The 12,692-nt window shown below is 40.0% G+C and overlaps 1 protein-coding gene and 1 long non-coding RNA gene across 12 annotated transcripts in view; one reads left to right on the top strand and one right to left on the bottom strand.

Moving 5' to 3' along the window:
• INPP4A (inositol polyphosphate-4-phosphatase type I A) overlaps window positions 1-12,692 on the top strand; it is a 99,977-nt gene that overhangs the window by 74,899 nt on the left and 12,386 nt on the right. For all 8 annotated transcript variants that reach the window (XM_035114601.2, XM_035114600.2, XM_035114605.2 and 5 more), the window contains 6 exons: window positions 2,484-2,607; window positions 4,097-4,223; window positions 6,303-6,443; window positions 7,509-7,606; window positions 10,937-11,049; window positions 12,062-12,216. In XM_035114601.2, the coding sequence (XP_034970492.1) occupies window positions 2,484-2,607; window positions 4,097-4,223; window positions 6,303-6,443; window positions 7,509-7,606; window positions 10,937-11,049; window positions 12,062-12,216 (758 nt within the window). The remainder of the gene's footprint in view (window positions 1-2,483; window positions 2,608-4,096; window positions 4,224-6,302; window positions 6,444-7,508; window positions 7,607-10,936; window positions 11,050-12,061; window positions 12,217-12,692) is intronic.
• The window catches only part of LOC118084738 (uncharacterized), a 40,303-nt gene that overhangs the window by 6,308 nt on the left and 21,303 nt on the right, over window positions 1-12,692 (bottom strand). For all 4 annotated transcript variants that reach the window (XR_004692560.2, XR_004692561.2, XR_009557450.1 and 1 more), the window contains 2 exons: window positions 3,449-3,514; window positions 2,412-2,528 (listed from right to left, as the gene is read on the bottom strand). This is a non-coding gene — a long non-coding RNA (uncharacterized LOC118084738). The remainder of the gene's footprint in view (window positions 1-2,411; window positions 2,529-3,448; window positions 3,515-12,692) is intronic.

Raw genomic sequence — 12,692 nt, forward strand, 5'->3', positions numbered from 1 at the left:
AATGAAAGGTCTTCCTCCCAGAGCTTGAGAAAGGGAGCGGTCATTGTCCAGGAGAGGCTGTAGATCTCTGATGATGCGTTGTACTGTTTTAGCTTGGGAGCTGTATGTGATGACTAGTGGTGTTCTGTTATTTTCTTTTTTGGGTCTGTCTTGCAGCAGGTTCTCTCTAGGTATCTGTCTGGCTCTGTTGATCTGTTGTTTAACTTCATCAGGTGGATATTTTAGTTCTAAAAAGGTTTGCTGTAGATCTCTTAGGTGAGATTCTCTGTCTGTAGAGTTGGAACAGATGCGGTTGTAACGTAAGGCCTGGCTGTATACGATGGATTGTTTGGTATGTTTGGGATGGTAGCTAGAAGCATGTAGATATGTTTGTCGGTCAGTTGGTTTTCTGTATAAGGTGGTGTCTATACGTCCATCCTGTATTTTTATAGTAGTGTCCAAAAAATGTATTTCTTGCATAGATTGGTTCATTGTTAGGTTGATGGTGGGGTGAAAGTCATTGAATGTCTGGTGGAAGGTTTCCAGGGTCTGTTGTCCATGTGTCCAGATAATAAAAATATCGTCAATGTATCGCAGGTACAGGAGAGGTTTGAGTGGGTAGGAGTTAAGGAAACGTTGTTCTAAATCTGCCATGAAGATGTTGGCATACTGTGGGGCCATGCGGGTGCCCATGGCTGTGCCGCTGATCTGGAGGAACAGGTCATCACCAAATTTGAAGTGGTTGTGGGTAAGGACAAAGTGGCAGAGTTTGGTAGCAAAGTCCGCTGTGGTTTTATCTGAAATGGTGTTCCTTATGGCTTGTAAACCATCATTGTGTGGGATGTTGGTATATAGAGATTCCACATCCATAGTGGCTAGGATAGTATTGTTAGGAAGATTGTTCAAATATTGTATTTTCCTCAGAAAATCTGTGGTGTCACGTACGTAGCTGGGAGCACTGATAGCATATGGTTTCAGAACAGAGTCCATATAGCCGGAAACACCCACTGTAATGGTGCCAATACCTGAGATGATGGGGCGTCCTGGGTTTCCTGGTTTGTGTATTTTGGGTAGAAGATAGAAAGTTCCTGGCCGAGGTTCCGCTGGTGTGTTTGTGAGGATCTGTTCTTGGATGTGTAGGGGTAGCTCCTTAATAATCTTGTTCAGTTCTTTTTTGTATGCTTGTGTGGGGTCTGAGTCCAATTTCATGTAAAAGGCAGTATTGGAAAGTTGTCTGTGGGCCTCTTGGATGTAATCAGTTTTGTTCATGATGACGACAGCTCCACCCTTGTCTGCCTCTTTAATTATAATGTCTGGGTTGTTCCTGAGATTTTCTATGGCTCTCCTTTCAGCATGGTTTAGATTTTGTTGTAAGCGATGGTGTTTTCTGGTCACATCCGTTTGGATTCTGTGGCGGAAGCATTCGATGTACAGATCTAGTGTGGTATTGCGTCCATCAGGAGGGGTCCATGTGGAGTCCCTTTTTGTGTAACTTCTTTTCGGTGGTAGTTGGTGGTCAATGTTCTGTTCATTGATGCGTTTGGAGGGTGATGGTTGTTCCCCAGTAAGTTGAGAGGTGTTGTGTTGTGGGGATGTAGTTTGTTCTACTTTGTCTTGTTCTTGTGTGTGATGAAAATACTCCTTCAGGCGTAAACGGCGGAAAAATGCTTCCAGGTCCCCGCAGAACTGAATCATGTGTTGGGATTTGGCAGGGCAGAATGATAGTCCCCGTGAAAGGACGGATTCCTCAGCTGGGCTGAGTGTTTGCTGTGAAAGATTGACAATGTTGTTGATCTTGTTTTGATTGGTGGCCTGTAGGTTGGAAAGGTTGCAGAGTTTTTTATTTTTCTGGTTCTTCAGTAACTCCAGTTGAGAGTGGTAAATGGTTTGTTTTTCCTTGTGGAACTTCTGCCAGGCCGGGTGATTCCTGATGGAGTTCTCCAGTGCAGAGAGTTCCTCCTTTATTAACTTCTGTTTGGAATACAGAACGCCGATAAGATGTTTCAGCAGTTTCTTAGATAAAGTGTGGCATAGTTTTCTGGCATATTCTGTGGGATAAGTTGATTGAAGAGGGTTCTTAATTCTAAGACCCTTAGGTACAATGTCCAGGTTTTTGCATTTAGATAGAAAGAGGATGTCTTTTGGTGCTACTGAAGGAATTTTTTTATTTTACTTCGATCCAGACCAACACGGCTACCTACCTGTAACTTTCAATGGGAAAGTTCGCTTCAGTTTATGAACGCTTCAGTTTATGAACAGACTTCCGGAACCAATTGTGTTCATAAACCGAGGTACCACTGTAGTCCATCCTCAAAAGTTTTTTTTAATAAAAAAAACCCACCTTCTCATTTAAAGCACATTAAAAGGAGGCAATGAAGTTAGGTATAACAGATCCTTCTTTAAAATTAGGGAGTGGGTCACTGGTGTCCTACCTCTGGCATGAGGATTTTGGAAGGTCTCTTCATGAGTCTTCAGTTACTTCATTTCTCCATTCTCTTACACAGCTCACAGCCCTCATCTGTGGCTTCATTATCAAGCTGAGGAATTGCCTGCATGATAATGGATTTCTGAGACAGCTCTACACCATTGGTCTGCTGGCACAGTTTGAAAGCCTTCTGAGCACTTATGGTAAAAACTGCTGCATGGGGCAAGCATGTCATATCCTTTTACGACTTACTGAACTTCATTCACTGCAGAGTGTTGGCAAGGTGCATGCGGAGGGTTAGAAATGTCTTGTTGATCAGCAACAAAGAGAAGTTTAAAACAAAACTATGCTGTAATGTGGTATTTGGTACATAACTGAAAGTAGATGTGTGATCAAAATACAGAATACTGAGCAACCAGCTTTTGGTTTTTATGAAGCAACTGTATACAGTAGGCTTCGATTATACCACATCAGAAACCAGTTTTGAAATGGTGGAAGTTTTCAAAAAGGTTGCCTACTCTTCATGTTTAAAAAGAAACACTGCTGGGCATGCTTATGATTGTGTCCTTCCTTAAAAGTACGGCAAAGTTTTACTTGTTATCATCTTCCCTTTGCGCCCCCACCCACCCTTTGGATGTTAAGGTTTAAGAGTACACCAGATTCACAAGGACACATTGAAAATAACTATTTGTAACACTTTGAACACAGAACTAAAGCAAAAATAATAATAATTTGGGGGGTGTTCTTGAGCAAATTGTCCAACCAAATATATTTTTTGCAAAAATTCAAATGAGTATTCTCCCGAAATGCTTTTCTCTAGAATTCCCAAGTTAGAAAGGCTGTTGTTTATAGAGTTGTTAAATATTATTCATTTAAAGTATTTTATACCCCCTTTCATAAAAGTATTATGGGGTTCATAACAAAAAAATCACTAAATATACAGTAAAATAATAAATTCATTGGCATCTACAAGTCCAGGTAAAACATGTTAAACAGGTATTGCAATAGTAGCCAGCAAAAGCTTCAGAGAACTATTGAACTTACATTAGATGCCTAAATGAGATTACTGTTGCATCAGATGGGAAGTCATTCCACAAATGGGCCCTGTGACTGGTAAAAAAAAAGGTACAAAGTATCAAGTTCTATTGAAACCAATTAATATTACTAGATTGAATAAAGGTGGCTAGCATCAAAATTTTGAGATCTAGTTTGTTAAAAGAACTTTTCAAAATGAAATTTCAAACTCAAAATTTATTTCACAAAATTGTAAAGCTTAAATTTCCCTGGTTTTTGTGTTTCTGCCAAAATTTCATACTTAAAAACCATGTCTGCAAATTATTACTTTGATGAGCCACAATTTTGTGAGCTTTCACCTAAGAAAATTTAAGTATATGGGCACATCTCTAAATGCATTCATTATGTTTTCTGTCTTCAGCAAAACACATGCGGCAAATTTTCATCCTGTAATTAAAGTGTATTGATTTCTGCAACCCAGCTGAGGTCGAGAAGATTCAGGAGTGTAACAAGAGTCATTTCAAGTGGGGTTGTGTAAAATCAGAAAATCACATACGTTGCACAACACATTTTCTTTTTAATACTAGGGTATCTGAATTCAAGTCAGTTGGCAATAGCTTTTATATATATATTTAAAGTATGACTACTTATAATCCCATTCATCTTTTCTTTGTTTAGGTGAAGAGCTGGCAATGCTAGAGGATATGAGTGTTGGGATAATGGACTTGAGGAATGTAACGTTTAAAGTAACTCAGGCAACATCAAATGCATCTGCTGACATGCTACCAGTAATTACAGGAAATCGGTAAAGAAAAAGGGCAGGGGAATGGGGAAAGAGAAGTGAAAGCAAGTTTTGCTTCAGCTAGGACACTTGAATGGCACAAAGAAAAGTAAAGACCTGGGCAGATGCATAGTGATTCAATATAGAAATACTTTTTGAGCTGGTTTTATGGAATGGCCCTAAACCTTTAACCTTGACCTGCTTAACTAAATTAGGCTATATTTCCATTATTATTATTTTTTTAAAAAAAATATCTCAGAGATGATCTTTGGTGTGGTGTTTAACCCAAATATTTCTTAACAAGATATACAAAGTGTGACACAAAACTGACCTGCTTATTATTATTTTGTGGAGAAAAGCCAAGTTTTTCAACAGGGGCACAGAATGTTCATATATGAATATGAATATGAAGCGGCCACTTCCTACTCCAGAATGCAATTATTTTGTTCTTGCCTTTGTGACTGGTCTTTTCTTTTCACTCAATACTGAAGATGTGGTCTAAAAAATTCCTTTCTGTTCCAGTCCCTGAAAGTGGAAGGTATTGGCCTTCTTTGGGTGACTAATCAATATAGAATAACTATGGGGAAAGGTGGTGGGAGCAAGTCCCACTCTTGTTCTATGCATATACTTTTCTCTTTTTTTAAAGGTAAGCATAGAGGCCCTGTGTGTATAGCTATACCTAACTTACCTTACAGGGTGGTTGTTAGGATTACAGCTGGATAATGCAGGTAAAGCGCTTTGAACATTTGAAAGTGCTATACAGTACAAAAGTCAACTATTATTATTGCCCTCTAAATCAGAGCTTTCCAGACATTTCATGTTGGTGACACACTTTTTAGACATGCACAAATTGACAACACAGTATTTCAGTTTTAGTAGCAAACAGAGGGTAAACTAACTTGCACGCCATACCTACACACTGCAGAGACACAGTTTGGAAAGCTCTGCTCTACATACTCTCAGAATCCCTGCTTTTAGGGTTCCTGATCACATGAAGAGGACCCAATGCACATACAGTTGTATGAGCAGGAACTCTACTCTGACCTTAAAATAAGAGCACACTGGTCAGGAGCAGAGCCTGTGTTTGTGATCCTCCTCCCTCCTCCATCTATATTCAGGAAATGTCAGGGTGGGGAATCTAGTTAACTTTGCACCTAACTATTTGAATTCTGTCTTCAGCTCAGTACAGTTCACATCTACATAAAGATTTTCCTTCACCATTATGGCCTGATATGCAGACTTTACTCTTGGACTTGTAATTAAAGTTCAGAACCTGTCAAAAGGATGGTACTTGTACAGATTTAATACCAGCTGTGGCTTAGGGGTAGGCCAGAGATCAGTGGTTGGAGCATTTGCTTTACATGCAGAATGTCCCAGGTTCAATCCTCATCATCACCAGGTGATCACTAGGAATGTTGCCTTAAGCCTTGGAGAGCTGCCACCAATCAGCATAGACAATACTGAGCAATGGCCTGACTTGGTATAAGACAACTTCCTATGTTCCAACCAATCTTCCTTTAGGGGAGTCCATTGCGGAGTACAGGAATCACAGCACCCACAGAATAAGTTGAAGTTTTTCTTCTTTGAGCTAAATCCACTTATTCTAGAAACAGGACTCATGGAAGATGGGTTTCACTGATGGTATAACAGAGAACATTATGAGACCAGCTGAGCCCATTTGAGTTTTACTCTTCACCTACATGTTCAGAATCACCAATCATAAATTCAGTTGTCACACAAAGTTGTACCAAGTGTTTAATTTTCTGTGAGGCACCCTGAAAACCCATTTACTTTCCCTGAGGTGCATTAGTTCTTGAGTGAAAGAAATGACAGCCTTTACAAAAAGCTGCTTCGCAGGGCAAGAAAAGACAATTTGAACATACAGTACATACAGAACTGCCCTGAGACCTCTGGGTATAGGGCAATATATAAATTCAATTAATAATAATAATAATAAAATTACTGTAATACAGTAATGATTTCTGAGTAAACTTGCAAGTTCCTGTGCAGCACCACATTCCTCAGCCTCAAAAGAATGTTCTTTTTAAATGCTTTATGATTTGCATTGCTTGTTTAACTTCATTTTTTCTTGCCCTGATTTAGGGATGGGTTCAATGTGAGAATTCCACTGCCAGGCACCTTGTTTGATGCACTGCCCCGTGAAATTCAGAGTGGCATGTTACTGAGAGTTCAGCCTGTTCTCTTCAATGTGGGGATAAATGAACAACAAACCTTAGCAGAGAAGTACATATATTCTATTTTTAAAACATATCACACTTAGCCAGATAAAATCACCAGTCCTCCCAGGACTATATTAAGTTAATTTACTAGTAAAATCCAGTTGCCTACAGCTTGGTTATCCAAATAATGGCTCAGGAATAGGTTGGGCGACACCGAGTTTAAAACACTGGATTATTTCAGTTGCTCACGTGGTTGTTCACTTTCACAGTAATAAATAAATAAATAATAATAATAATAATATTTATACCCCACCCATCTGGCTGGGTTTCCCCAGCCACCCTGGGCAGCTTCTAGCACATATATAAAAAGACAGTACGTGTTGTATTATGCTTTTATATATCATCTGCTGCATAATATGTAAGGTCTGTTACTACCTTTTGACTTAATCAGAGTCCTGTTCTCATGGGTTACTTTGCTGCAATAGCATCCAATGCTTGTCACGTTTAAATCGCCTTAACTATTGTGCCAATGTGGTTGCCTTGATGGCCCTTAGAATGTAAGAGTTTGGGATGGTTTAGTGTGATGTAAATGAGCCATAACAAGTCTCAAGTTTGCATCTTCACTTCTCCAGCACAGCTGAAAGGAGTTTGAAAGCTTCCCTTAAGCACAGCATGCCATATTGTCAGAACTGGCACATTGTGGTTAGTGTTAACTATGGTTTGCTTGAGACAAGCCTTGGTCTTTGGCTCTGTCCAGGGGTGCCCAAACTTTTTTCAAAGAGGGCCAGATTTGATTATCTGAACATGCGTGAGGGCCGAATTAGACCCCCGAAACGGACTTTGGACATGCCTGGTTTATGCGAAAGTAGCTGTAAGTTGTTAAGTTGATCAGCTGTTCCTTTGACCATTTAGTCCTATCATTCCTCTTCATTAGCACCTAAATTTGAGTGACCATTTGTAGTTTACACACTGTCATATGCTTAAGGAGAGTCTTATAATAACATTTTCAGCATAAAATGTAAAATACTAACATCTTGTAGCTGTTCTCCTAGCTTTCTTTGTTTGGAAAGGATGTGTGTGAAAGAGAAAAACCTTATTTGTGCTAAGGTGGCTCCTTTGATTTTTAAAGGTTTGGAGACACCTCTTTACAAGAAGTGATTAACATGGAAAGCTTAGTGCGGTTGAATTCCTACTTCGAGCAGTTCAAAGAAGTTTTGCCTGAAGACTGTAAGTGTGCCTAACAAATGTTCATATCTAATATGCTTAAATTTAAGTTAAACAATGGCCACAGTCACTCATTGTAGTAATCCATAAACCAATCATAGATAAAATGAAGTGTTGGGGCAGGGGGTGATTTTAAGAGCAAAAGGAACATGTTGACAAGGAGTGCAAACTCTCTCACACACTGATCTATGGGGAACGTACAATCAGCCCTCCCCGCTCCAATGAGAGCAGTTGTCCTTCTTAGATTCTCAAAAGTATCTGACAAAGTGACACAGTTTGGAGGAAATTATATTGGGGATAAATTTGGCCATTAGATCATGACTTTGCTATAAAGATGCAAAAACTAACCTGTAAATAAAAGGACATTTTCCTATATACTTTTGAAGAGAGACAGTAGGCATGGGTGCCTTTTATCTTTAACACTTTTTGTCATCTTCATTTTTAGTCTGGCAGTAGTACAGTGGTACCTCGTGTTACAGACGGGATCCGCTCTGGAGGCCCGTCCATAACGTGAAATGCCCGCAACTCAAAGCGCTGTGTCTGTGCAGGTGCGTGGCACGATTTAGCACTTCTGCACATGTGCGAGTGGCAGAACCCGAAAGTAACCCGTTCCGGTACTTCTGGGTTGTGCCACTCGCGCATGTGCAGAAGTGCGGATGCAACACGAGGTATGACTGTAGTGGAACTAATCCAAAAACAATGGGTTGTTAGTAGGAACTTAAAATGACAATCTCCACAGAAAATATTATGCCTAGTATAACAGAACCAATTTGCTCAACAGAATGATCTCTTATATATACATACACACACAGTATATGTATATATATTAAAATAGAAGTACTGGAGTATAAAATTAGCATGATGAAAACTGAGTTATAAGATTATATATAAAAAGTGAGTATACAGAAGCAATTTGGCATTTAGTATTTTTCTGTCCCTGAACTTAAATTATATCATAGAGACTAATCACATACTGGTAATTAATAAGATGCAACTGGACATTCAAATTTGAAAAGAAAGGAAAAAAATCAAAATTAAATGGGTCAATATTATAAAATTATTCAAGATACGTGTGTGGCAAGCACAATAAAGGAGGATTGAGCCATCAATACCAGGCCCTAGTTATCATGTTTCACAATGAGCAGGATGGTGGCTTGTGAATTTGTGGGGGGCAACATCTATTTCCCTACCAAAAAAAAAACCACCCCAATACAGAGGTTTTGTGCAAAATAGCTATTTAGCTGTATTGAAATTCTGATAGAGATCTTGTGGAAAATCCATATTATATATATTTTTTTAAAGAAGTCATGATGTACGTAGGTGTCTCCTAGGTGATCTGCTACACATATTGATATGCTAGCTCTACCCAACCAGGTTGCTGAAATTCCTACATGCCTTAAGCATGCAGTAATCTGTGGAAACAGGTCTGCTGCCAGAACTGCCAGAAACAACATAGGTCCAGTTGAGGAGCAAATGGGAGTAGGGGTGTGGCAACAGGGAGTACCCACTGATGCACATGACAAATCATCCACCCAAAGAAAGTGCTAACAAGCTTCCACATGACCGGTGATAGTGGATGCGTAATTGATTATTTTTATTTAAGGGTTCTTCCACAGTAAGAGGAAATTTTGATTAACTGTATAAAAATATGACAGACTGGCATTTTGATTACGATGATGCAATTTGGATGGTGTGAAGAACTTGTGTGCACAAGTGTATTGGTTCCACCATAAAGGTCCGCCTGTGAGCACCTTAATAGAGAATAATATAGCTATGTCTAACAATGAAAGAGCAGATAAGAGTCAAATGAGATGGTTTTTCAATATATTCAAGTGAGGTCATGTTCCAAGAGCCAATTAAGAGAAGAAGGGCCAGCTGAGACAACTGAGGTTGAATTGTTGTTAGCAGGACCGAGTACAGGTATGTTTTCTAGATTCTACCATTGAGTTAGTTATATCAAAGGAATATAGTTGCTGTTTAAAATAGAACCAAAGGGGTGTGGATCTGTTTTTTGGCCCAAAGGCCCCATTCCCTCTTGGCTACTCCTCCTTAAGAGGCGGCTGCTGGATCCGGCCAGTTGCCCAGCTAGTCCAGCATCTTGTTCTCATGGTGGCCAACTAGATGCCTGTGGAAAACCCACAAGGAGGACCTGAGCACAAGAACACTCTCCCCTCCTGTCATTTCTGGCAATTGGTATTCAGCAGTATATTGCCTCTGACTGCAGAGCATAACCATCATAGCTACTAACCACTGATAGCCTTATCCTCCATGAATTTGTCTAATCCTTTTAAAAACCATCCATATGGGATTCTTAAGTTTCAAGGAACCTGATTAATAGACCATTCCAAAGGGAGGAGGGCAGATGGACTGGGAAGTATAAATTCCAGGAGGAGAAACTGCCAGATCCAAAGACTTGCTGGGCTTGTGCCAGCATCACAGAAGATGGTAGAGTGGCTCATTCTGGTGTTTTTCATGTCAGCTTGGTGTCTCTCCCCTCCCTTTCCATTGATCCACAATGGAGAGACTTGCAAGGGCAGATTATCTTCTCTGCCTGTGACCCCCCCCTCTCTACTCAAGGAGAGACAGATCTGCTCTGCTCTATCCTGAGACTTTTCCAGGGTCTATAGCAGGCACCCCCAAACTGCGACCCTCCAGATGTTTTGAACTACAATTCCCATCTTCCCTGACCTGCTAGCTAGGGATCCTGGGGGTTGTAGGCCAAAACATCTGGAGGGCCGCAGTTTGGGGGTGCCTGGTCTATAGGATTGCTTTCTAAGGAAATGGTGATCAGTTATCAAATGAAGCTTAGTCTTTCAATATAAATTTACATGTGGGTGAAACAATACTTCTGAACCAAGCAGCATACAGTACTTACAAAATGCATTGTGGCAGGCAACTTATAAAAGGTGCTTGCTGTTTGCAGTTTTCCTAAGTTCTTGCATTAAAAATCTATCTTTGAAAAAAAAATCTGCTGATTGATTGATTAATTAGGGGTGCTTTTTAGTCAATTCAACAGATTTTTAGTTGATCACATAGTGTAGCCCTAACTGAAACAAATGACAATTTTTAATATGTGGCACGTGGACAGTTACTTGATCTAGTTTCCCAGATTAGTATACAGATTCTAAATCGCTGGGGTACAAAATGCCATGTGACACCACTGTTCAGTGACAAATTTAGCTCAGGGTGCTCATTTCTACAAAATTTCTAAGGTACTGCACAAAAATAGGAGGAAGGGATCAAATGAATAAATCTGCATGTGCTGGTAAACCTTTCTCTTATGTCTGACGACAGAGAATGGGGAATGCTTACTCTTTCTTTATTTCATTTAAGGTCTACCTCGATCTCGTAGTCAAACGTGCCTGCCTGAACTGTTACGGTTTCTTGGACAGAATGTACATGCAAGGAAAAATAAGAATGTTGATATTCTTTGGCAAGCTGCTGAGGTATTTATTATTCTTATTCTACAAACATTTGATGGATGTGCAATGTTTGTGCAGGTCACCATGTTTACCTTTTTACTGCCTTGCCCTACTGGAATGACACCACTGCCTCTGCCTACCCCACCCCTTATGAGCTACTGCTGGCTTGGTGTGCAGCATGGAGAGAGGTGGGTGGCTTGTCCAGGAAGATGGGTCTGGTCTCCAAGGATGTTGAAGGGGAAAGGGAGTTACTTGTTGCTCATTTGAAGGATGGGATGGTTTGCAGCCTTACTAAGTCCATTGTCCTTGCAAAGGCTGCCACCACTTTCCTTCCCAGGGTGCATGGCCATGAAAACCCATGCCTACTGGCAGAATCTCCTGTGTATCACCATGTTTGCTATGTGACATTTATTTGTCAGTGTACCACTGCAGTAGGATAGGATAGAACCATCCAGGCAAAATGAGCAGAGGTGGACAACCACCTCCAAAAATTCATTTACAGCACTGAGATACTAGTAAATGCCACTTCGTTTTCTCTTCACCTGCTGCTTTCTCTCCACCTAATGCTGAAATAGGGTATCTGTGATTCTCTGGAAGTTGCTGGACTAGTGTTTCATTATTATTATTATTATTATTATTATTATTATTATTTTATTATTATTAAAATTTGTCTCAGGGCATTGACAGGATAAAATCACAACATAAAAACATGAAATACACAATCAAAATAAAAACAACTTAATAACACATTTTACAAGGGCATTGAATTTCAATCAGCCAAAGGCCTGATTAAAGATGAACATTTTTGCGTGGCACCTAAAGGTGTATAATGAATTGGTCATCCTTGACCAATGCCCATGGTGGCTGGGGCTAATGGGAGTTTTAGCCCAATAATAACTGGAGGGCCACATGGTCCCCTTCCCCGTCTGAAGGCAACCTTTCCCAGGCTTGGGTCCCCTTATTGCTCCCAAATGTGGGGATATTACATTACACTGAAGCATTACAATGAAGCTAATAGATAAGTGTCCTTTTCTAGATTTGCCGCAGACTCAACGGTGTTCGGTTTACAAGCTGTAAAAGTGCCAAGGATAGGACTGCCATGTCAGTGACTCTAGAGCAGTGTCTAATATTACAGCATGAACATGGAATGGCTCCACAGGTCTTCACACAAGCCCTGGAGTGCATGAGAAGGTAAGGACCGTCTGCTCGCTGGCCTCTTGTTCCTAATCCTGGAGCCATGTAAACTGCAGATGGGTGATTTTCAACCATCTTCGATGGGGATGGTTATATAACAAATATAACTATCAAAGATAAATTGCACAGACTACAGTTTCCTGGACCTCACTTAGTATTTTTTGATATAAAGAGACCTGTCATATTTGTATGTGTATTTTTAAAAAAAATCTAAAAGAGGAAAATACTTTGTATAGTTTTCAGCAGTTTATTGAATAACTGAGATGTAAAGAAAAGTATTGCACAGCATGCAGTCTTTTCTGCTCTACCAATTTGAAAGCTTTGTAAATTGTAGGATTGCCTCAGTTGTCGTCTTGCCATTTTTGCTTAGAGGTGATCTGTATGGTTTACCTGTTCTGTGAAAGATACACATCTGCAGGTTGCATTGTTTTGCTATGCTTATTCCTCAAGCAATACAGTTTGCTTCTTCAGCA

Source organism: Zootoca vivipara, chromosome 4 (assembly GCF_963506605.1).
Source record: "Zootoca vivipara chromosome 4, rZooViv1.1, whole genome shotgun sequence".
NCBI lineage: Eukaryota > Metazoa > Chordata > Lepidosauria > Squamata > Lacertidae > Zootoca > Zootoca vivipara.